Source organism: Ovis canadensis, chromosome 21, assembly GCF_042477335.2.
Source record: "Ovis canadensis isolate MfBH-ARS-UI-01 breed Bighorn chromosome 21, ARS-UI_OviCan_v2, whole genome shotgun sequence".
Classification (NCBI taxonomy): domain Eukaryota; kingdom Metazoa; phylum Chordata; class Mammalia; order Artiodactyla; family Bovidae; genus Ovis; species Ovis canadensis.
Window position 1 is genome coordinate 17,666,786 of NC_091265.1, and position 25,451 is coordinate 17,692,236.

General features: G+C 48.0%; 1 protein-coding gene across 1 annotated transcript; it reads right to left on the reverse strand.

Annotated features, from left to right (window-relative positions):
* Positions 1-1,171: 1,171 nt before the first annotated feature.
* On the reverse strand, positions 1,172-19,826 carry MTNR1B (melatonin receptor 1B). Its single transcript, XM_069566488.1, has 2 exons — positions 19,604-19,826; positions 1,172-2,079 (listed from the first exon to the last, which is right to left on the reverse strand). The coding sequence occupies exons 1-2, from the start codon at positions 19,824-19,826 to the stop codon at positions 1,172-1,174; spliced, it is 1,131 nt and encodes a 376-aa protein (XP_069422589.1).
* Between the last annotated feature and the right edge of the window lie 5,625 nt (positions 19,827-25,451).

The following is a 25,451-nucleotide window of genomic DNA, read 5'->3' on the forward strand; positions in this document are numbered from 1 at the left end:
ACAGTGTATATAGGGCTGTGTGTGTGTGTGTAGTGCCTGTAGTGTGGTGTGAGTGGGGTGTACAGTGTATATAGGGGGGCGTGTGTGATGGGGTGTGTCTGTAGTTGTCTGTAGTGTGCTATGAGTGGTGTGCACAGTGTATATAGGGCTGTGTGTGTGTGTGTAGTGCCTGTAGTGTGGTGTGAGTGGGGTGTACAGTGTATATAGGGGGGCGTGTGTGATGGGGTGTGTCTGTAGTTGTCTGTAGTGTGCTATGAGTGGTGTGCACAGTGTATATAGGGCTGTGTGTGTGTGTGTAGTGTCTGTAGTGTGGTGTGAGTGGGGTGTACAGTGTATATAGGCGTGTCTGTGTGATGTGGTATATAGTGTGTCTATAGTGTAGTGTGAATGGTATATACAGTTTATATAGGGCTGTGTGTGTGGTATATCTGTTATTTGATGTGAGTGGTATATACAGTGTATATAGGGCTGTGTGTATCTGTAGTATGTCTGTAGTGTGGTGTGAGTGGGGTGTACAGTGTATATAGGGCTGTGTGTGTGTGTGTAGTGTCTGTAGTGTGGTGTGAGTGGGGTGTACAGTGTGTATAGGGGGGCATGTGTGATGGGGTGTGTCTGTAGTTGTCTGTAGTATGATGTGAGTGGTGTGCACCATGTATACAGAAGGTGTGTGATGTGGTGTGTGTGGGTTTGCACACACGCAAACACGTGTGTAGGGAAGATCCTGGCAGGGCTGGGGTGCAGGACGCTGTGCTCTGAGCGGCCCCTGCAGAGCGCCCCTCTTCTAACCCTGCAGAGCTTCTCCTTCCAGCCTAGCTCACACAGGAGCCCTGGACTCCTGCAGCCCCTCAGGAGAAGGGGCGAAAGCAGCAGGAAGCCCAAGCAGGAGGGCAGCAGTGGGGAGGAGGCCGCCTCTTGCACCCCAGGCCCCTCTGCCTTCTGCTCCTTCCTCGCCCATGTGGGACCAGGCCTGGCACACCCGGATTGTGGGCGGGCTGGGCCCAATGTTCTCGCCGGGACGCGGCCTCCAGGACCTGCAGGGGTCCCTGGCTGCCTGACCCCAGCGTGCTGAGGGGCTTCTCGTCCACAGGGTGAAAGGCCCCCAGCCGCACGCTGTCCTCTGGCTGGCACAGCCCAGGCGGCTGACCTCCCGCGAGGAGTGGATTCTCTCCCATCATTTCCTGAGTGCGTGGCCCGGCCGGGCATCAGGTGGGAGATTATCTGCCTGCACAGGGTCCCGGGCGCTATCAGCGGGGGTAGGCTGGCTGCCCGGGCCCTCAGCCTGGCTGCCCTTGGAAGAGCTCTGCAGGCAGCGCCGCGGGTTCCAGAGGGCAGAGACGATCCTCTTGTATTCCCTGCGGAAGTTCTTGTTCAGGAGCCCATAGACGATGGCGTTCAGGCAGCTGTTGAAATAGGCCAGGAAGTAGCTAGAGACAAACAACCCCTCTGGGATCCGGGGAGCCACTTCTTCGGGGTCAATGGCCACGGCGAGGCCAATGCAGTTCAGCGGCGCCCAGCAGATGGCGAAGATCACAAAGACCACGAACATGCTCAGAAAGCTCCGCACGCGACCGGCCCCCGGGCGCGGCTTGCTCTCCGCCTTGACCTTCCTGCGGGCGCGCAGCACCAGCACCCAGATGTGCAGGTAGCAGAAGCACACGACGGCCAGGGGCAGCAGGAAGTGCACGAGCACCACGGCCGCCGTGTACCCGGCGCTGGCCGTCTGCGCGAAGGTGCACGAGTAGACGCGCGAGTCGTACTCCAGGGACCCCACGAAGAAGTTGGGCAGCAGGACCAGCAGGGTGAGCAGCCAGACGAGGCCGACGTAGAGGGCGGCGTGCCGGCTGCGGCAGAGGCGGTGGTAGGTCACGCTGCGGCAGACGTAGCAGTAGCGGTCGACGGCGATGGCGGTGATGTTGAAGACGGAGCCGACCACGCTCAGGCCCATCACGAAGGCGCTGGCCTTGCAGTGCGCCTCCCCCAGGGCCCAGCCGTCGTGGAAGATGGCCGCAAGGGTCAGCGGGTAGGGGTACAGGGCTACGGCCAGGTCAGCGAACGCCAGACTCACCAAGAACAGGTTACCTGGAGCGGGAAACAGGCAGAGAGAGTCAGGAGGAGACCTTGCGATCTCCATCCTCTAGAATATTCTAGCTTCTGTCCCTCCCAGGAGGGACTCTCCCAGGACACCGATGTGCCACCGTCACCATGCATCTGGGGGCCCCCTGCAGAGGCTGCAGTGACCACCTCAAGGGTTCAAAGCACCTGGCCGAAGGAAAGGACCCAAAAGGCACAGCAATCAGAAGAGCCAGGTCTGATCCCAAGGGCATTTGGGAAAAGGGGGCTCAGAGCCACTCAGTTGGGAGTGCCAAGTTAGACCCTCAGGAAAAGCAGATTCTATACCTGTAGCTACAGACAGACCTACAAGGTAGAGAAAGTCCTCCCTGTCCAGATACACATTGTCACCCCACCTCAGAGAAGACTCCTGGGGAAGCTGGGAGACCCACAAGCAGGCTTCTTAAAATGTCTGTTTTAGCCTCAGATGCTTGAGGTCACCTCACTCAGAAACAACTGAAACGACATTTGTTAGTTCCCTGGGAGTTCTCAGGACCCAACTGTTCCTGAGTCCAGAGCGAAGTTAGGATCTGAGGGAAAAGTGTTAGTCACTCAGTTGTGTCTGACTCTCTGCGACCCCACGGACTAGTAGCCCTCCAGGCCTCTCTGAACGTGGAATTCTCCAGGCAAGGATACTGGAGTGGGTTGCCAAGCCCTGCTCCAGGGGATTTTCCTGACGCAGGAATCAAACCTAGGTCGCCTGCATTGCAGGCAGACTCTTTACCATCTGAGCCACCAGCGAAGGGTCTGAAGGAAACAGGGTGTAACTGAATAGAAAGGAGCTCATTTGGACATGTGAAAGTGCTTTCCAAGCAGTGAGCTTCCCTGTCTCTTGAGACTTTCAAATACAGGTTGGATGGTGGAGGAGAACCCTGCCTTAGGGTAAACTGTGAGACTCCTTCCTATTCTACTATTTCGGGACTCTGTTTAGTTAATGGGAGAAAATCCCCCTCAAATTATTTCATGCTGGTACTACAGGCAAGAAGGGCACATCTCAGGACCTGCTTGGGATGTGGGGGAATCTCCTGCTTTTTCATTTAATTCTCGGCCATGTTCTGTCTCCACTGGTAGATTTCAGTTTCTGATTCCACATATGCATGCTAAGTCACCTCAGTCGTGTCCGACTCTGTGTGACCCCATGGACTGCATCCCACCAGGCTCCTTTGTCCATGGGATTCCAGGCAAGAATTCTGGAATGGGTTGCCATGCCCTCCCCCAGGGGATCTTCCTGACTCAGGGATTCAACCAGTGTCTCTTATGTCTCCTGCACCGGCAGGCAGGTTCTTTACATCTAGCACCACTTGAGAAGCCCTTCTGACTCTACTACTTAGACCTTACTTGGTCTCAGAGAGTGAGGGATTACCTCTTTCAAATTTGTTGTCAGATGACTCAGGAATAATTAGAGTTGATTTACAATATTGTATTAGTTTCAGGCGTACAACATAGTGATTCAGTATTTTTATAGATTGTACTCCATTTAAGGTTATTATACAATATGATCTGTATTCCCTGTGCAATTCTTAAAGTTTATTTTGCACATAGTATTTTTCTCTCTGAATCCCTTATTGCTATGCTGCCCCTCCCCCATACCTTCACCCCACGGATAACCACGAGTTTGCCTCTGTATCTGTGACCCTGCTTCTTTCTGTTATAGTCACTATTTGTTCTATTTTTAGATTCCACATAGAAATGGAAGCACGCGATGCTTGTCATTCTGTCTGACCTACTCTACCAAGTCGAATGGCACCCAGTTCCATCCAAGTGGTTGCGCGTGGCAAAGCTTCGCTCACTGTTGGGGCTGGGTGAGAGCCCACTGTGCATGTGTATGCCCCGCATCTTCTTTATCTGTCATCTGTCGATCGCCTCCACACCTTCATAATTGCAAATAATGCTGCTATGAACATTGGGGTGCATGTGTATCTTTTTGAATTAGTATTTTCTTTTTCTTTCAGACATATAACCAGCAGTGGAATTGATGGATCATGTGGACAGTCTATTGAATGTGAGAAACTATTTGCAAATGGTATGTCCGATAAGGGGTTAATATCCAAAATGCAAATAGCTCATAAACTCAATATAAAAAAAAAACAAATGAACTGATCAAAAAATGAGCGGAAGACCTAAATAGATGTTTTTTCAGAGAAGACACACACAGATGGCCAACAGGCTTATGAAAAGATGTTCAGCATCACTAATCATCAGAGAAATGCAAATCAGAACCACAGTAAGATATCACCTGACACTGATCAGAATGGCTATGACCAAAAAAAACCCACAAATAACAAATGTTGGTGAGGATGTAGCGAAAAGGGAACAGAACCTTAATACACTGTTGGTGGGAATGTAAACTGATGCCGCCATTGTGGGGCACACACAAAAAAGAAATTAACTGTTGTTTTGACATTTGGAAGTGGGCACTGGAAGTTGGAGTGACCTGGGGTAATCGCAGTGCTGTTACTTTTTAACTTGACCAAGTCCTTGAACTTCTTTTCTCTGTGACGACTGCTTTGTCAGTTCTGTTCTTTATTTTTGGAGCCCTCTTTTCCCCTCCTCAGACACACGTGGCATGGCTATTTCTGTGACAAAAATCCCTTCTTTCCAATGTGGGGATGCTAGCCTCCGCAGGGCCCACGGCCTCCTGGCAGGGTGGCAAAGGAGCTTCCAGCCCTTGCAAGCACGGGCGGACAAAGGCTCGAGCGGCTGGGAGCAGGTGCGGCTCAGCCCGCTGTTTCTCAGGAAGCAAGTCAAGCTGTGCGGTGTTAACCTGGCCCAGCCCAGAATAACGCCCCAGAGGCGGCAAACAGCCTGTAAACAGTGGGTAGAACACATTCGGCTCCACGTGCAAAGTGATTCAATTACTCTTCCCCATTACTCTGGCTGTTCCTAAAAGGCTGAAATCAACCAGTTCCTGCTGTAGATCCATCTGCCCAGACATCCTATCGTCTCCAGACTTTCTTGACAAAATTCCAAATTAGAGGAATAAAATTCTTGCCGTGTTTCCCATCTCTAAGAAGCCAGGCCCTGTCTAGAGGAGAGTCAAGGGGAGGCTGAGTTCTCCAGTCCCATTTTCTACAGACAGGTGAGAAATCGAGCAGGACACACAGTGCTGCTCATCACCCCAGGCACAGGCCTCTAACGAGCATTTATCTCACAAGCCTTGGTGTGACTTATTTTCGTCGGCCTCCATCAGACCGGGCATGTTAGTGGAGACAGACCTTCACAACAGGGTTTTGTATTAATATGGATGGAACTCCTTCCAGTATTCATACACAAAGCACATCCTTCCACATACACAGCCACCACGGTCCCCTCCCTCTCGGCCTACTTTTCCTTTTTCAGGAAATCTAGTCCTCAGTGGGGATGTGTTAATCTGGAAGAGAACCAGCACATGTTGAGCTATCTGGTCTTCGTAAGAATTCTGCATCCCTCTTTCCTGTGTCCACTCTGTTTTCTAAGAAGAATGTGTTGGTTTTTAATTGTCTCTGCTCTTTGAGCTAAAAGTAGCAATGCAGAAATAGATAGTTGTGGACTCATTTGCTCAACAAATACTGCGGAGTATTTACTGGGTACTGGCTCTGACTGTTGGCTTCCCTGGTGGCTCAGCCGGATGCTCTGACTACGCTGGGGCTGAGGGTATGGGGTAAGCAAGAATGACGCATCTTCTCCTCTTACAAACCTCATGGTCTCATACAGGGGACAATGAAATGAAAGTGAGGTGTAATGGGACTTCCCTGGTGATCTAGTGGTCACCGTGCAGAGCGGCCAGGCTTGATCCTGGTCAGGGACCTAGATCTTGCATGCTGTAAATAAAAAAATCCTGCGTGCAGCAACTAATGAACCCCCATGCCTCAACGAAGATAGGAGGCGTCCTGCAACTAAGACCCAGTGCAGCCAGGTAAATTAATGAAACACAGTTTTTAGTGAGACGCTGTGAGTGTTATGATGGGGAAGTTAACACTATCATCTCTGTAATCCTTTCCAACAAGGTTAAACTTCCCATGCCTTGAGGTCTTCCTCCATCTCTCACTTACTCAAAAATGTGTGTTGTGTCCACTGAGCACCTATCATGCTTGGGTAGGGCACAGTGATGGCTGAAAGACATGCCCCTGCCACTGAGATGCCCACAGTGCTGTTGGGGAAAGAGACAAAGAAACTGCCTTTTTGTGGAGGGAGAGCTGGGCAGGAGACCAGCATGAGGAGGTGAGAACACTGGGGAAGAATCCAGTCATCCCTGGGGCTGAGGGCAGTGGGCAGTGGGGTGGGGATGAGGATGGTCAAGCACGACCAGCCAAGGGATCAGCTACAAATCACAAAGGCCCTTCTTACAGGCCTGCCTCCATCCCAGGATGGTTATTTACCTCAAATGGGATCTTGCATGGGAAAGGATTTAAGAAATAATAATAATCTTCAAACAAATGTGAGATATTCTTTTTAGTTATATTCAGGGATAGGCATTTGAAATAACTGAGTAGGTAATTTATTAAAAATGTGACTTCTTCACAAATACTAAAACAATGTCCTTTCATATTAACATAAGATCCTAATTGGGCTTCCCTGGTGGGTCAGTGTTACAGAATCTGCCTACCAGTGCAGGACACCCAGGTTCCATCCCTGGGCTGGGATGATCCCCTCAAAGAGGGCATGACAACCCACTCTAGTATTCTTTCCTGGGAAAATCCCATGGGCAGAGAAGCCTGGCAGGCTACAGTCCATGGGGTCAAAAAAACAGTCAGACACAACTTAGAGACTGAACAACAAACAGAGTTCCTAATTAATCCCCAAATTCTTTGAGGGTGAACATTGTTTTCTTCCAAAATTAAATTATGAAAACCCTGGATTGTGTCGGTAAATCATACAAGGGCTCAGTTGAAATCTAACATAATTTTAACTTACACTTAGCAAGCAAATAGCATATGCAAAAATAAGATGGAGATATTTTAACCACTTAAAAATATATTTAAGAGCACAAGCATCAACTTAGTAACTAAAGTGATTATTGCTTTGCTGTGCTCAGTGGCACAGTCATATCTGACTCTTTGTGACCCCATGGACTGTAGCCCACCAGCTTCCTCTGTCCATGGAATTCTCCAGGCAAGAATACTGGAGTGGGTTGCCATTTCCTTCTTCAGGGGATCTTCCTAACCCAGGGATCAGGATCAAACCTGTGTCTCCTGCTTGGCAGGTGGATTCTTTACCACTCGGCCACCTGGGAAGCTCTATAAGATGCTTACCACAAAATCTTATATCATAACCATCAAAGCATTGCTTGGAAACTCTTATGGAAGCATTTTATACTTTAATTAGACTTGGTTATAACAAGAAGGCTTCCCTGGTGGCTCCCAGGCGGCTGCGAGCCGGCGCACTAAGCAAGGCCGAGAGGAGCTACCGCACTTCCGAGGTCAAGGGCAGCGGCCTAGAGTGCCAGGCTGCGATGGCGCAGGAATGGCCGAGAGGAGCTATCCTGCATCAAAGGCCAGTGGTGGCCGGGAGGAGACACCCTGCGTCCGAGGTCAGGGGTGGCCCAGAGAAGCCACCTTGCACCCGAGGCCAGGGGCAGTGACCCTGAGGAGCTACCCTGAACCCGAGGCAAGGGGTGGCAGCTGGGAGGAGCCACCCACGCCCAAGGCCAGGGCCGGCAGCAGGGAGGAGCAACCCAAGAGGCGGTGGCTGCAAAGGCACAGCAGAGCCTAGAGGAGCTATCCCACGTTGAAGGTCAGGAACAGCGGCAGTAAGGAGATACCCCTCGTCCAAGGTAAGGCGCAGCTGCTGTGCTTTGCTAGAGCAGCCATGAAGAGATACCCCAAGCCCAAGGTAAGAGAAATCCAAGTAAGATGGTAGGTGTTGCAAGAGGGCATCAGAGGGCAGACACACTGAAACCATACTCACAGAAAACTAGTCAATCTAATCACACTAGGATCACAGCCTTGTCTAACTCAATGAAACCAAGCCATGCCTGCAGGGCAACCCAAGACGGATGGGTCATGGTGGAGAGGTCTGACAGAATGCAGTCAACTGGGGAGGGAATGGCAAGCCACTTCAGTATTCTTGCCTTGAAAACCCCATGAACGGTATGAAAAGGAAAAATGATAGGATACCAAAAGAGGAACTCCTCAGGTCATTAGGTGCCCAATTTGCTACTGGAGATCAGAGGAGAAATAACTCCAGAAAGAATGAAGGGATGGAGCAAAAGCAAAAACAATACCCAGCTGTGGATGTGATTGGTGATAGAAACAAGATCCGATGCTGTTAAGAGCAATATTGCATAGGAACCTGGAATGTCAGGTCCATGAATCAAGGCAAATTGGAAGTGGTCAAACAAGAGAAGGCAAGGGTGAACGTCAACATTTTAGGAATCAGCAAACTAAAATGGACTGGAATGAGTGAATTTGACTCAGACGACCATTATATCTACTACTCGGGCAGGAATCCCTCAGAAGAAATGGAGTAGCCATCATGGTCAACAAAAGAGTCCGAAATGCAGTACCTGGATGCAATCTCAAAAACGACAGAATGATCTCTGTTCGTCTCCAAGGCAAACCATTCAATATCACAGTTATCCAAGTTTATGCCCCAACCAGTAATGCTGAAGAAACTGAAGTTGAATGGTTTTATGAAGACCTACAAGACCTTTTAGAATTAACACCCAAAAAGGATGTCTTTTTCATTATAGGGGACTGGAATGCAAAAGTAGGAAGTCAAGAAACACCTGGAGTAACAGACAAATTTGGCCTTGGAATGCGGAATGAAGCAGGGCAAAGACTAATAGAGTTTTGCCAAGAAAATGCACTGGTCATAGCAAACAACCTCTTCCAACAACACAAGAGAAGACTCTACACATGGACATCACCAGATGGTCAACACCAAAATCAGATTGATTATATTCTTTGCATCCAAAGATGGAGAAGCTCTACACACTCAACAAAAACAAGACCAGGAGCTTACTGTGGCTCAGATCATGAACTCCTTATTAGCAAATTCAGATTCAAATTGAAGAAAGCAGGGAAAACCGCTAGACCATTCAGGTATGACCTAAATCAAATCCCTTATGATTATACATTGCAAGTGAGAAATAGATTTAAGGGCCTAGATCTGATAGATAGAGTGCCTGATGAACTATGGAATGAGGTTCGTGACATTGTACAGGAGACAGGGATCAAGAGCATCCCCATGGAAAAGAAATGCAAAAAAGCAATATGGCTGTCTGGGGAGGCCTTACAAATAGCTGTGAAAAGAAGAGAGGCAAAAAGCAAAGGAGAAAAGGAAAGATATAAGCATCTGAATGCAGTGTTCCAAAGAATAGCAGGAAGAGATAAGAAAGCCTTCTTCAGCGATCAATGCAAAGAAATAGAGGAAACGAACAGAATGGGTAAGACTAGAGATCTCTTCAAGAAAATTAGAGATACCAAGGGAACATTTCATGCAAAGATGGGCTCGATAAAGGACAGAAATGGTATGGACCTAACAGAAGCAGAATATATTAAGAAGAAGTGGCAAGAATACACAGAAGAACTGTACAAAAAAGATCTTCACGACCCAGATAATCACAATGGTGTGATCACTAATATAGAGCCAGACATCTTGGAATGTGAAGTCAAGTGGGCCTTAGAAAGCATCACTATGAACAAAGCTAGTGGAGGTGATGGAATTCCAGTTGAGCTGTTTCAAATCCTGAAAGATGATACTATGAAGGTGCTGCACTCAATATGCCAGCAAATTTGGAAAACTCAGCAGTGGCCACAGGACTGGAAAGGTCAGTTTTCATTCCAATTCCAAAGAAAGGCAATGCCAAAGAATGCTCAAACTACCTCACAATTGCACTCATCTCACATGCTAGTAAAGTAATGCTCAAAATTCTCCAAGCCAGGCTTCAGCAATATGTGAATCATGAACTCCCTGATGTTCAAGCTGGTTTTACAAAAGGCAGAGGAACCAGAGATCAAATTGCCAACATCCACTGGATCATGGAAAAAGCAAGAGAGTTCCAGAAAAACATCTATTTCTGCTTTATTGACTATGCCAAAGCCTTTGACTGTGTGGATCACAAGAAACTGTGGAAAATTCTGAAAGAGATGGGAATACCAGACCACCTAACCTGCCTCTTGAGAAACCTATATGCAGGTCAGGAAGCAACAGTTAGAACTGGACATGGAACAACAGACGGGTTCCCAATAGGAAAAGGAGTGCGTCAAGGCTGTATATTGTCACCTTGCTTATTTAACTTCCATGCAGAGTACATCATGAGAAACGCTGGAGTGGAAGAAACACAAGTTAGAATCAAGATTGCCGGGAGAAATATCAATAACCTCAGATATGCAGATGACACCACCCTTATGGCAGAAAGTGAAGAGGAACTCAAAAGCCTCTTGATAGAAGTGAAAGAGGAGAGTGAACAAGTTGGCTTAAAGCTCAACATTCAGAAAACGAAGATCATGGCATCCAGTCCCATCACTTCATGGGAAATAGATGGGGAAACAGTAGAAACAGCATTAGACTTTATTTTTGGGGGGCTCCAAAATCACTGCAGATGGTGACTGCAGCCATGAAATTAAAAGACGCTTACTCCTTGGAAGAAAAGTTATGACCAACCTAGATAGCATATTCAAAAGCAGAGACATTACTTTGCCGACTAAGGTCCGTATAGTCAAGGCTATGGTTTTTCCAGTAGTCATGTATGGATGTGAGAGTTGGACTGTGAAGAAAGCTGAGCACCAAAGATTGATGCTTTTGAACTGTGGTGTTGGAGAAGACTCTTGAGAGTCCCTTGGACTGCAAGGAGATCCAACCAGTCCATTCTGAAGGATATCAACCCTGGGATTTCTTTGGAAGGAATGATGCTAAAGCTGAAGCATTGGAAAAGACTCTGATGCTGGGAGGGATTGGGGGCAGGAGGAGAAGGGGACGACAGAGGATGAGATGGCTGGATGGCATCATGGACTCGATGGACGTGAGTCTGAGTGAACTCCGGGAGTTGGTGATGGACAGGGAGGCCTGGCGTGCTGTGATTCATGGGGTCGCAAAGAGTCGGACACGACTGAGTGACTGAAGTGAACTGAACTGAACTGGTGGCTCAGATGGTAAAGAATCTGCCTACAATGTAGGAGACCCGGGTTCAATTCCTGAGTCGGGAAGATCCCCTGGAGAAGGGAATGGCAACCCACTCCAGTATGCTTGCCTGGAGAATCCCAGGAAGGGAGGACCCTGGCGGGGTCCCTGGGGTCACAAAGAGCCCGATGTGACTGAGCCACTAACACACATAACCACAAGAAAACAATCGGTATAGCACATTAATGGTTACAATATGCACTCACACTAACTGACTCAATTGTCTTTCACAGGAATCCTTCATGGCTGATTTTATGATGGATCAGCTGATTCCATTTTACAGATCAAGACATTAGCACCCAGAATATGTGAACAGAGAAAGAGGGGAGGTATTAAAAAAAAAAAAAAAAAACACCAAAAAACAAGAAGAGAAACAAGAGGAAATCAGGAAAAAGAAACGTCAAAGGGATTAACGGTGTGGAGTTTTTGGTCATCACAAGAGTGAGAAAGTGCAAAACAGTGCCCTCTCACCTGCCAGCTAGGAGACCAGCAAGGTGAGCAAGGGCGAGCCTAGTGAGTGCTGGAGAACACGCTTCTGCACTGGAGGCCACCCTCCTAATCTGCTTTGCCTTCAAGAGGAGGGAAACGAACTGGTGCTTGGAAAGGGCTATCCTTTGATAGAGAGACTGTGGAAGATTTTTTTCTTTTTCTCTCTTTTAGATGAGAGAGGCTTCTATCTGACACATAATAAGCACATAGTAGTCTTTTTTTTTTTAATTTGCAATGATGTGCTGATTTACAGTGTTGTGTTGATTTCTGCTGTACAGCAAAGTGATTCAGTTATACATGTATACACCTACTTTTCTTATATTCCTTTTCATTATGGTTTAATCTTAGGATATTGAACATAATCCTCCGTGTTACACAGGAAGGCCTTGTTGTTTATCCATTCTATATATAACAGTTTGCATCTGCTAAGCCTGTGTATAACAATCTTCAGTTCCGTTCAGTCGCTCAGTCATGTCCGACTCTTTGCGACCCCATGAATCGCAGCATGCCAGGCCTCCCTGTCCATCACCAACTCCCGGAGTTCACCCAGACTCACGTCCATCGAGTCCGTGATGCCATCCAACCATCTCATCCTCTGTCGTCCCCTTCTCCTCCTGCCCCCCCATCCCTCCCGGCATCACAGTCTTTTCCAATGAGTCAACACTTCGCATGAGTTGGTCAAAGTACTGGAGTTTCAGCTTTAGCATCATTCCTTCCAAAGAAATCCCAAGGTTGATCTCCTTCAGAATGGACTGGTTGGATCTCCTTGCAGTCCAAGGGACTCTCAAGAGTCTTCTCCAACACCACAGTTCAAAAGCATCAATTCTTCGGCGTTCAGCCCTCTTCACATCTTAGCCTTAGTCTAACAATCTTAGCTATTACCTATTATTGGGATTTTTATATTATTATCACCTGCATTATTATTTATATTATCAGTCATATATTATTATAATTACATAAAATTATGACAACTTGATATCATTATTACAAAGAACAAGAAAGAGGCTCATAATACTGGACTAGGCTCCCTGGGAGGTAAGATGTGAGAAGTCCTATAGCATGAGAATGGTGAAGTTAGGACATTGCTTCTAAAGCGTAAACTCCCTCAGAACCGGGACTTAACACCCTAAGTTTTCCTCTTTCAGCCATCAGTATCTTAAACTGTAAGACAGAATAGGGCACAGGATTTTCTGAGTTTTGCAGCATATCATGCTAAATACAGACACCAAACTTTGTGGGGAGCAAAAAAAGGCAGTCTAACATGAAAATGTTCACACTTGGGGACACTGAGGACTCCAAGGGGGCAATTATCAAGGATTATGAGCTTTCTGGCTATTTGGCTGAAAGACATAATTAAGAGATTTAAAATGCTTCTATTTTTTCTCAGTAAAGAGAAAATACTTAGAGCTAAAATGTGAAGTTGGAAGGCTCAGGCAACATAGAGAAGGAGTCTAATGAAGCACAGTTTGGTTTTCAGCTGATAAGAAGCCCTCCAAAGCCTGAAGGCTCAGCAGCTCAGAAGATGCTTGCCACCAAGGGATGTCTCCAGGAGTGCTTGATGGTGGATAAAGCCTGGCTGAGGCAGGGCCACTTACCTGGTAACGCCTGGATGGCGGGGGCTGTGGGCCCGTTAAACATTTCCTCCAGGCCCTTCAGAAGCTTTAGTTCAGGGTCAGCCTGTGATGTGTAAATAAATCACCATATACCTCCTCAATTCAGGATCTGCTCTAATCTAACGGGGGATGCCAACAGGGCCAGGCTGAAATCCCCCCAGGAAGTCTGCAGTACAGCCAGTGGTTCTGGGTGAGAGATGATGCAGACCCTGCTCACTGCTGGGCGTCCAAGCGACAGAGTGCATTCCAGACAAGGACCTGGGTATTCAGCAAGCACTCCACGTCTTTCTGGGTAATCCCAACGTCAGATATTCCACATCCTTCTTCCTTACAAATTACAAGAATGCCCTAGGTATGGCCATACCTCCACTCACTAACAACACCTCCCCGACAGCCTCTTAATGCACCTGCAGAATAAGAATCCATTACCAGGCAGTGGCTCCTGATCATTACCTGGGAAACTAGGATCCCTGTGCCGGTAGGCCAGGAACCATGGATGCCTTGGTGCCTTCCGCTAGCTGATGGAGACTCTCTCTGCATTACAGTAAGGACACGTTTCTCTCAGCTCTTTTCTGTGTGGCTGGCAGTCTGGATGGTGCAGGGTAATGACCGGAGGCTCCATTTTATAGGCGGTTTACAGTGAGTAGCCTCAAGCCAGAATGGGCAAGAGGCACATACACATTACTATATATAAAACAGATAACTGGTAAGAACCTGCTGTAGAGCATACGGGACTCTACTCAGTACTCTGCAATGGCGTGGATGGGAAAGAATCTCAAAAAGAGCGAATGCATGTATACGTATAACTGACTCACTTTGCTCTCCCCCTGAAACTAACACAACGCTGTAAATTAACTATACTCAAATAGTTGGAGAAGACTCTTGAGAGTCCCTTGGACTGCAAGGAGATCAAACCAGTCCATTTCAAAAGAAATCAGTCCGAATATTCATTGGAAGGACTGATGCTGAAGCTGAAACTCCGATACTTTGGCCACCTGATGTGAAGAGCTGACTTTGGGGAAGACCCGTTGGAGAAGACCTTGATGCTTGGAAAGACTGAAGGCGGGAGAGAAGGGGACGACAGAGGATGAGACGGTTGGAGGCATCACCAACACAATGGACATGGGTTTGAACACACTGTGGGAGATAGTGAAGGACAGAGAAGCCTGGAGTGTTGCAGTCCATGGGGTCACAAAGAGCTGGACACACCTTAGTGACTGAACAACATCAACAAACACTGATAAAAATTTAAAAAACAAACTCCCCAAGGAGTCACTGGGGCACAATTTTAGGGAGCCGGCTGGCCACAGAGGAACAACAGGGGTCAGTACACTCTAGAGAAGGTGCCAGTCAGCTTTTGAGGACAAGAATGAGATATACTTTGGGCTTTTAGTGCTCATGGCAATTCAGGTCCCTGAGGTTCATACTGATGGTGTGAGTGGTGCTGAGTATACCTCACCTCATGAAGCAAAATTAATACCTCCTATCTCACTGCTTTCTTGATTATTTTGTCCATTTCAATTTGTTTCAGCAGACCTAGATTAAGTTTCAGAAACGGAATAAAAGTCTCTGCTCTTAATGATTTCACAGTCCTGTGGAGAGAGAAAAAACTCAGAGTGGCACTGCAAGGGAAGTGCTGTGTGGACTGGGCGGGGTCGTGGGGGGAGACAGTAACCACGCCTTTTATGATATTAACTATAGAGCCAACAACCAGCAGGAGGGCTGAGGAAGGGGTTGAGCTAGTGTCTTGGGAGAAGACAGTCTACCTCTATGTTGGCTACTTTTCCTAGTCAAATTTGACTTTGAGGTCTGCAAAAAGAAAGTGAAAGTGGCTCAGTTGAGTCCGACTCTTTTCGACCCTGGGACTATACAGTCCACGGAATTCTCCAGGCCAGAATCCTCGAGTGGGTAGCCTTTCCCTTCTCCAGGGCATCCTCCCAACGGAGGGATCGAACCCAGGTCTCCTGCATTGCAGGCAGATTCTTTACCCGCTGAGCCACCAGGAAAGCTCAAGAATACTGGAATGGGTAGCCTCTCCCTTCCCCAGTGGATCTTCCCGATCCAGGAATCGAACCTGGGTCTCCTGCATTACAGGCAGATTCTTTACCAACTGAGCGACCTTGAGGTCTGCAGCTGGTGTGCAATTCTTAGAGCCTGAAGGAGCCTCCATTTTTTGGCTGAGCCTTACAGCATATGGGATCCTCCCTGACCAGGGATCGAACCCGAGCTCAGGATTTTAACTGCTTACCGCCATGGTAGTAAGGGATTTGAGGGAGATATTCTCTAGCCAAAAAGAGGCAGGGGAGCTTCCCGAGATGAAGAGAGAACATCAGAGAACACAGGCCGGGAGCGGGCGGCAGCGGCTCCCGTCTCTGTGAGCCGGAGCAGAGAGCTGGGGCTGTGGCCCTGGGGAGTCCCGCAGGCTTGTGCCGGGGGGGCCGGGCCCCATTCTGTAGGCGCAGGAAGTGGTCCCTGGACGCAGGGGTGCGCCTGGCCATGGCGACAGGGAGGGCGCAGGCGCGGGGAACGCTGTCTGGGGACCAGGGACATGGCTTGCTTAGGGGAGGATAAGAGTGTGGACTGGGGCATGTAGAGATACTGTGAGACCAAAATCAGGGGGACTTGGGGAACAAAGGAACCAGGGACGACTCTCAGGGATCGGGTGTCTCGAAGATGAAGAGAGGAAGGAGGCTCAGGAACTAGCATCAGGTGAGCCGAGGGAGGGCGCGGCCCCCAGCAGAACACAGCACAGGGCATCTCCCAGGAGGGCAGGCCCAGGGGGCTCGGGGAAATGGGGAGCAATGAGTGATTAATGGATATAAACCGTGAGTCAGAGGTCTGCTGAAAAGGAAAAAGGAGTCATGAAGCTAGAAGGACACATAAGACCAAGGAAAGATTACTTTTTCTTTTAATCAAAGGATCCCCAGTGTGTGGGGTGGGGAGAGGGGCTAAAGGGAAAGAGAAATTGAAAACACAGCGAGAAAGAAGGAAGGTGATGGAGGAAGGTTCTGTAAAAGCAGGAGAGGAAAACAGAAAATACAGGGGTGGATGTTGGCGAGGCCTGGACAGGGGACGGACAGCAGGGGCGGGCACCGGGAGAAGTCCCCAGAGCTCCGGGAGAGCCTGGGGTGCGGAGGGTCCCCAGGGAGCACGCGGGGAAGTGGAGACGCCGCCCGCGCCATACAAGGAGTAAGGCTCGGAAGCGCAACAGGGAGGGAAACAGACTCCTGACCTTACCTTCTAAGTGGCGCAGTTCTCTGCATCTGCCTCCCTCCCTTCCTGTCTGCCACGCTCTAGCGCCATCTCTGAGAAAGTTAGCCCAAGGCATGAGCACAGAAGTCGCAGACAGGGGAGTCCCCCGTGCCCACAAAAGCACAGTCAATCTAACCATCTACACTGCTATGGAACATCCCTGTTATTAACAATAAGAATCTGCCAGACAGAGAAACTGAGTTTATAATAGTCAAGTAGAGGATAATGACACCTGCTAAGAATGCGGTTGTGACTTTAATGTGTGCTGTGTGCCTGAGTTATTGTAAATGTACATGTTCTCATTATTACAGCCCTGTTTTCTTAATACGGATGAATTAAAGAACTAGACTCAATTACAGAAAGGTCCAAGATGTTTCTTAAAGTAACTCCAAACTCTTCAGTAAGAGGAAAACCTGACGAATAGCAGTGAAAGTCGCTCAGTCGTGTCGACTCCTTTAAATTATATATAAATTATATATAGGTGTGTGTGCATGTCAGTTGCTCAGTGACGTCTGACTCTTTGTGATCCCGTGGACTCTAACCTGCCAGGCTCCTCTGTCTATGGAATTCTGCAGGCAAGAATACTGGAATGGGTGGCCGTTCCCTTCTCCAGGGGATATTCCCAAGCCAGGTCAAACCCAGGTCTCCCACACTGCAGGTGGATTCTTTACCAGCTGAGCTACCAGGGAAGCCAATGAATAGTAGAAGGGGTGCTGACTATTCAAAGTGCTGTAGGTGTTCGGGTGTCTTGTGAAATCTCAGTCTGCCAAATGCTTTTTCATGACCATTAGCAATAAAGCCAAGAGTCAAATAAAAACTGGTTAAGTTGCGTGACTGGGGCAGGAAACTGTCAGAAATAGGAAGATCCCCTGAAGGGAACGGCTACCCACTCCAGTATTCTGGCCTGGAGAACACCACGGACTGTATAGTCTGTAGGGTCGCAAAGACTCGGATACGCCGGAGCTACTGTCACTTTCATGCACAGATATGGTATTAAATTCTTTTTTCTGGTGCTGGGCTGTAGCAGATTCACCAAGACACAGGGAGGATGAACGCAGGGAGTGCTAGTGTTTTTAACACGCTCATTACCTACCCCAGCCATACTCTCAAAGCAATAAGGTCTCTGTGAACTTCACTAGGAGAGAAGAAGAGGCCAGCCTGCCTGCGGATGGAGGAGGGGAGAAGAAGCTTGCCTCCTTCAGGCAAAGGAAACAGCACCCTGCCCCAGGCACCTCGCCCAACGGAGGAAGCCCACAAAGGCTCCTCTAAACACCTGGTTAATCTGGGAGAGAAGCCCTGCTTCCCTGGGCAGGAAATGAATCCTTGTGGCTGCTACAAAAGACAATATGATCAAAATGATTTTAACTGGCTCTTTCCTAGAAGATAAGCCTCTATTCCAAGGACACAACAATATCTTGAAAAAGTTATTGCAGATAATAAAAGTCACCACCACTGAAATGACTGAGTTAGAAAGTTTAACTTTTCCTTTCCTTCCAGTTTAACTGACATGTAATTGAGACCCAGCACGGTATATTTAAGGAGCAAAGCAAGATGATTTGATTTACATACACCATGAAAAGATTACCACAATAAGTTTAGTGAACATCCATCATCTCAAACAGATGCAAAAAGAAACAGAAAAAAAAATGTACTTGTGATGAGAACTCTTAGGATTTACTCTCAACAACTGTCATGTGACATACAGCAGAGTTATATTTACCATGCGCATCCCAACTACTTATTTATCTTAGAAGTGGTCATCTGTGCCTTTAGATTGCCTTAATCCAGTTTCCTCTGCCCTCAACTCTTGCCTCTGGCTCTACAAATCTGACCTCTTTTTCTGAGTTTGTTTTTGAAGTATAACTAACCTATAACAATATGTTAGTTCCTAGGGCACAACAGAGGGATTCAATACTTCTATACATTTCAAAATGATCCCTATAAATAGTTACCATCTGTCACCATACAATTACTTCAAATGTGGTTTCCAATATTACAGATAGAAGCCCACATTTTTGTTTGTTCTTTTAGATAAAAAAGCTTGGGAGTCACTGGGTCACATAAAGTGTTTATAACAATGTACTAGAAATAGCCTTTCTGAATGGTCTGCCTCCTTAGAAAAGCATGAATAAGTTATCTGATTGGTTTTCTGCTATCTTTTCATTTTAATTCACTCTAACATTTGAGTTGCCCCTAAGGCCCAAACAGGGAAACGACAAATGGACAAACGGGTCACTGAGCTTCTCCAAAAGCTAGAATGGTCAGCATGCTCTGATGACCCTCGGGGTCAGAGTTCAGAGACTCCCTCCCTCCGGTTTTGTTCCCTGGCACACCTACACATGAGAAAGTTGAAACGAGTGTATCGAAAGGGAGAAATAGGATTGCAACACTATTTTGCCAAATTATTATTTCAATCTTCGTTTAGTCCTACGAATTCCCTGTCTTCATTAAACACGGGGGTTATTTGAAAACAATGCAATTCTGACCAAGTAGAGGCTGCTGACGGCTGCCTTTGCACTCTTGTTTGGAAACAAGATGAGGAGCTAAGTATCGGACCAAATCTCTCTAGAGCGTTTCCACTAATTTACTCATTGTCTCAGTATTCTCCAAGCACGTGCTGCGTGAACCACTGTGCGTGGCAGGGGAGGGAGGTGTTGACGACGAGATTCCTGTGCCCACGGAGGGGCACCATCCAAATCTGCAAGAATTGGAGCGCCTTGGACAGCTTTGACTTTCAGACGCTCCTATTTTCACAGCTCCCTGCTCTGCCAAGAAGCGCGCGAGAAAAACTTCACCCGATTTACGCCGGCACTGATGCGCCAAGTGCTTCCCGGAGCGTTTCCAAGAGCCACACGCTGGGGAAAGGCAGCAAACTCAACCTAATTTGGGGTTCAAGACCAAACCTGGGGGACTTGTTGAGAGAAGGGAAGGCGGCGCGGGGAGCGGAGGACAGACCGGGCGGCCGACTGCGCGGTGAGTGTTAGACCAGAGACGCGGCCCCCGGGAGCGGCCGACGCGGCGGCGGGCGCAGCGCTCACCTGCGTTCCGGAGCTTGCGGTTGCCCAGCACCGAGAGGATGACCAGGAGGTTGCCCACGATGTCCACGGCGGTGGTGACGACGAGCACCGCGGACAGCGCGGGAGCCACCCAGGGAGGCCGGGGCGCCCCGGAGGGCCGCGCGCCGCCCGCGCCAGTCCAGCGGGGGCTCTCGGCCCGGCCGCCCGCCTCGCAGCAGTTGGCGAAGGAGCCGTTCTCAGGCATCCCGGACGCTCCGGCGCCGCGCCAGCCAGGGCGCACCCAGTCTCTCCGCAGGCCGGGCGCCCCTTTCCCCGCCCAGCCCCGCGCACCAGCGAGGAGGCCAGTGCCGAGGCACCTGGACGAGATGATTAATTAAGCGTGGGCAGGGGGCGGAGAAAAACGTGGGACTGAGAGGAGCATTTGGGGTGCAGGCGCTGCTGAAAGAAGCGCGTCTCCGCTTGGCTCGCCCAGGAGCAGGTGCGACGGCGCGCCGCCCGGAGCCCAGCACGTGCCTGGCCCGGTTCCGGCCTCAGCGCCTGAGCGCGCCGCACAAGAAGCTGGGTGTCCAGGGACACCCAGATTCTCGGACTGGAAAAGGTGCTGCTCGTCAGGACCTGCTGATTGGCTGTCAGAAGGGCACTGCCCCTCTAAAGCGAATACATACCTCCAGGCATCGCGGAGAGATCAGGCAGGCAGCAGCAGGAGAAAGAAGACCCTGCGCTGTTTATTTGCTGTTTACCTGAGAAGTCTTGGCGATGCCTCAGCCCTGTCCTCTTTATAAAACCGCGACAATACTTACGAACATCTTTTTAAACATAATAGTACTTAAAAAGATGTATGGTCAATAGTGGGGGTTATTATAAGGTGTTTTTTGAAGGGATTAGACCACAAAGAGGAGTGCAGTATGGTTATAGGAAAGAAGAAACGCAGATGCCCTTTATTTAAAGTGTGTGAGCACTTAATCTTATAATAACAATTGCTCGTCCCTCTCCAGGGTAATTTTATGCCAAGTACTATCTTACCCACTTTTTGCATCACTAGAATCAAAATGGCTGATAATCTATTTGGCAAAGAAGTAAAGTACCTGCTTTGATGAGAATGAAAAATGGTACAGTCACTGCTATTTGGTAGTTTCTTATACAATTAAACATATTCCATTTTTTGACCTGCAGTGAAATGAAGATGAAACATATGTGCACAAAAAAATTTGTGCAAGAATTGTCCAGAGCAGGGTTAGTTATAGTAGCCTAGACAGCCCAAAGGTCCCTCAAGAGAGGAATGGATAAAACAATTGTTAATTGTCAATATGACTCATCAGTAAAAGTTACAGATACACAACAACATGGGTTAATCTAAACAGTATTATGTCGAGCAAAAGAAGCAAGATATAAAAGCCTACATTCTTCATTATTCCGATTGTATGATGTCCAAAAACAGGGAAATTCATCTATGGTGATAGTTATCAGAACAGTGGTTGCCCAATGCGAGGTGAAGATTGACTGGAACAGATCATGGAATAAATTTCTGGGATGTTATTGGTATGTGTTATTAATGTACATTTTACTCTCCCACTCTGCACACACACACACAAAACAGAAACAAAAGAACCGAGAGAGGAACTCTAACGGTGTGATGTTGCAGGAGAAGATTATAGTTAAAGCACTAAATGCCTTGAGAGGTGAGCGCATCTGAGCCCAAGGAAGGCAGATCATTGTTAGGAGAGAGAGGCTTTCCCCCCTACAGGGGAAACAAAGCATAAGCCCGTGCAAATTTGGACGTGTTTCTAAATCAGCAGGAGATGGGGGAGTTCCTCTCTGGCTACCGTCTTCTCAGGGAGCTCCGGGCTACCTCATTAGCTGGGATTCAGGGGGAAAGAGTGTGGGAGACGAAGACAAGAGGCCTGAAATGTCATTGCAGAAAACAGGAACTTTAAGAAAACGCAGCAGGTGTATCAGGAGACGGAAACGACCCGATGCAGCTTAAGATGACGGCTCAAAATGAAGCTCGTCAGCCTTGTTGGTGGCTCTGTAGCAGCAACTGGGAGCTGCTCGGGGTGGATGAAGAGAAGGCAGAGTGAAGCTCACCCAGAATGTCGATTTGCCAGTGAGGAGCAGCTCACAGAAGGAAGTTGGGGGGCATGGTGGGAAGATGGACCCCAGGAAGACCTTAAATGGGAGAGGATGAAAAAACAAAGGGGACTACTAGTCATCGAAAGAGGTGGGAGTCAGGGATGGGAGGGGTTGGATTTAACAAGTTGCAGTGGGTGAATCTGGAAAAAAAAAGTTTGTGATATTGGGAAAGTGACTTGCTTGACACTGAGGTTTCTGAGAATTGCGGATTCTATCAATGTGAGGGCTCTGAGAGTGAGGATGGGGGTGGGTCGCTGGAGGAAGCTTGTTGAAACTGAGAAGGTCAAGGACTTGAGAAGTTACAGGCTGACTATTATGGCGATGAGAGAAAAGGAAACTCATGATTTTGGTGTGAATCCCCAGTAAATGAGGAGTAGTGAGTGACAGGGATGAGGGGAAGACACAGCTGGATGGCAAGAGTGTCCAGGGGCATGAAATAAACTAAATTCTCTCTCTCTTTTTTTTTTTAATTGCTTATTTGGGTGTTCCAGGTCTTAGTTTCAACACACGGGATCTTTGATCTCTGTTGCGGTATGCGAACTCTTTAAGTTGCAGCATGCGGGATCTGTTTCCTGACCAAGGGAACTCTCTGCATTGGGAGCTGCAGTCTTAGCCACTGGACCGCCAGGAAGTCCCCAGGGGCATTGTCATAGAAGGGACAGCCATGTTTTCCCTATTCTTACAAGTGCACATGTAACAAACAAAAAGTAACATTTCCCTGTCAGCGGCCCCCAGAGCAATTAGTTAAGTATAACATGTCGCTCCCGCTCAGAAACACTCATGACACACAACTGGTTGATTGTGTATGAAACACACAGTTTTTGCCCAGGGTTGCCCTAGACTGGGATCATGCACATATCCAAAACAGATATCTCAAGACCTTCGGACAGTAAGAATTGGGGTGCATGCATGCATGCAAAATTGCTTCAGTCGTGGCCTACTCTTTGCAACCCTCTGGACTGTAGCCCACCAGGCTCCTCTGTCCATGGGATTCTCCAGGCGAGAATACTAGAGTGGGTTGCCATGCCCTCCTCTAGGGATCTTCCCGATCGGGGAACTTGCAGCCTGCTGTCTCCTGGCAAAACTGCCCAGGCCGTGCCTTAAAAGGTCAGAAAAATGTTATAGCCACTTTGAAAGACAGGTTGGCTATTTCTTACAAAACTAAAAACATTCTTACCACATGATCCATCAATTGCACTCCTTAGTATTTCTCCAAAGTTGAAAACTTATCTCCACACAAAAACTTGAACATGGATGTTTATAGAAACTTTACTCATAATTTTCAAAAGTTGGAAACTACCAAGGTGTCCTTCTATAGATAAATGGGTAAAATGTGGTACATTCATACAATGAAACACTGTTTAGCACTAAAGAGAACTGAGACATTAAGTCATGAAAAGACATGGAAGAAACTTAAACGCATATTACTGGATGAAAGAAGCCATCTGATAAGGCTATAGTGAAAGTGAAGTCGCTCAGTCGTGTCCGACTCTTTTCGACCCCATGGATTATGGCCTACCAGGCTTCTCCATCCATGGGATTTTCCAGGCAAGAATACTGGAGTGGGTTACCATTTCCTTCTCCAGGAGATGATAAGGCTATATATGATTCCAAGTATATTATATTCTAGAAAAGGCAAAACTATGGAGACAGTAAAAAGAGCAGTGGTTGCCAGGGGTTAGGGGAGAAAGAGCTGACTAGGCAGAGTACAGAGAACTTTGAGGGCAGCGAGTCTGCTCTGTGTGAGATAATGGTGGGTACACATCATTACATTTGTTCAAACCCATGGAATGAATAATACCGAGAGTGAGCTCTAATGTAAGCGATGGACTTTGGGTGATTCATACATCTTCAAGTGAAACAGCATCCACCCTACTATCAACAAGACAAACTAAAGCAAACCTAGGGGGAAAGTTATGATGACAGGGAGGCTGGAGTTATCACATCCAAGGTGATGGGGATTTCAGAGAGTATCACATTCAAATAATTGAGAAGACATTCTAGAAGAAGTAAGCTCAGGCTGAGATACTGGGCAAGAGAAGTGGCAGGAACTGGACTTTAGAGTCATCTCGACTCTGGACTTGATGCCATGCGTAGCAGAATCTGCTGAGCGGTTTGCAGACGTCTGCATCCTGCCCCGCTTTTGCAGACTTCCCTTCCATTGCAGAGAGGATGTCTGCCTAGAGAGCAGTTCCCGCGTTAATGACCAAGTGTGGAACAGCGGGGATTGCTGCTGGTGCTCCAGGCCAAGGCCTTTTAACAGAAGAGTTTCTTCCCCAAGAGGTGAGACTGGTAGTGGCTGCTCACAGTGAGGAAAATTCAAACCCAAGAAACGGGAAGGGAGAGACACAGAGGAGAGAGTTCAATGTTCTTGGCTGATTTCTTTAAAAAGTAAATCGACATTTTGAATACCTATGGAGGCTCCTAGGGTTCCAAAAGTGAGTGGAACTGGCATTCTTGTACACCAGCCCCCAAGTCCAAATGCAGATAGAAATGTGCTCACAGAAGGTCATCTTCCCACACCCCAACAAGAATATCTTACACTCTGGATAATACTTGAAATCTTTCCAAATTGCTTTTACCCAGGCCATCTCATCCTTCCTTTCATCGGCTCTGTGAGGCCTGGGAGGCAGGTGTGACTGGTCCAGCTGGGAAAGAAAGGAACAGACTCTCAGAGACAAATAACACACCAGGGTTTGTGGCTGATTAATGGCCAAGATGAGTCTGTAACCCAGCTGTCTGACAAAATTCAATTGTTTTATTGAATGTATAGTGGCTTTTACTTCCCTAGTATGAAATATGTAAAGCATATATCAAAATTTCTTCAAGTAAACAGTTTGCAACATGGTTGAAAGAGCCACTTGCCCATTTACTAATAGTGCAAGAAATAATCGTAGCAGCCACAGCTAATAGTGAGTGCTTCCTATGTGCTAGAAGGCATTCCATTTAATCCTCACATCTCTATGAGATGGGTACAGTTATGTGTACTTTGAAGAGACTGAGATTCGTCTAGTGGATCTCAGAGCTAGGATGATTCCAAGCTGACAGTTTGGCTCTTGCGTCAGGGAATGTTTAAACCTCTGGTTCTTCTCTGGTGGTCCAGTGGTAAAGAATTCGCCTGCCAATGCAGGGGACACAGGTTCCATCCCCGGTACCGGAAGATTCTATATGCCTAGAGGCAAGTAAGCTCATGCGCCACAACTACTACAGAGCCAGCGCTGTAGACCCTGCGTGCCCTAGAGCCTTGCTCTGCAGCAGGAGAACCCACTGCAATGAGAAACCCACGCATTGCATCTCAAGAGTAGCCACTGCTCCCTGCAACTGGAGAAAGCCTGCATGCAGCAAGGAAGACCTAGCAGAGTGTAAATGAATAAATGCTTGCTGCTGTTTAGTTGCTAAGTTGTGTCCAACTCTTTTGGGACCCCATGGACTGTAGCCTTCCAGGCTCCTCTGTCCAAGGGATTTCCCAGGCAAGAATACTGGAGTGGGTTGCTGTTTCCTTCTTCAGAGGATCTTCCTGACCCAGGGCTTGAACCTGAGTCTCTTGCACTGGCAGTCTGGTTCTTTACCACTGAGCCACCTGCTGCTAAGTCGCTTCGGTCGTGTCTGACTCTGTGCGAGCCCGTAGATGGCAGCCCACCAGGCTCCCCCATCCCTGGGATTTTTGAGGCAAGAGTACTGGAGTGGGTTGCCATTGCCTTCTCCGAGCCACCAGGGAAGCCCAATAAATAAATTTTTA

Coding starts and splice junctions, on each gene's coding strand:
- MTNR1B (XM_069566488.1), bottom strand. CDS start 19,826: ATGCCTGAGAACGGCTCCTTCGCCAACTGCTGCGAGGCGGGCGGCCGG. Junction 2,080..19,603: donor CCGCAAGCTCCGGAACGCAG/GTGAGCGCTGCG, acceptor TTCCCGCTCCAG/GTAACCTGTTCTTGGTGAGT.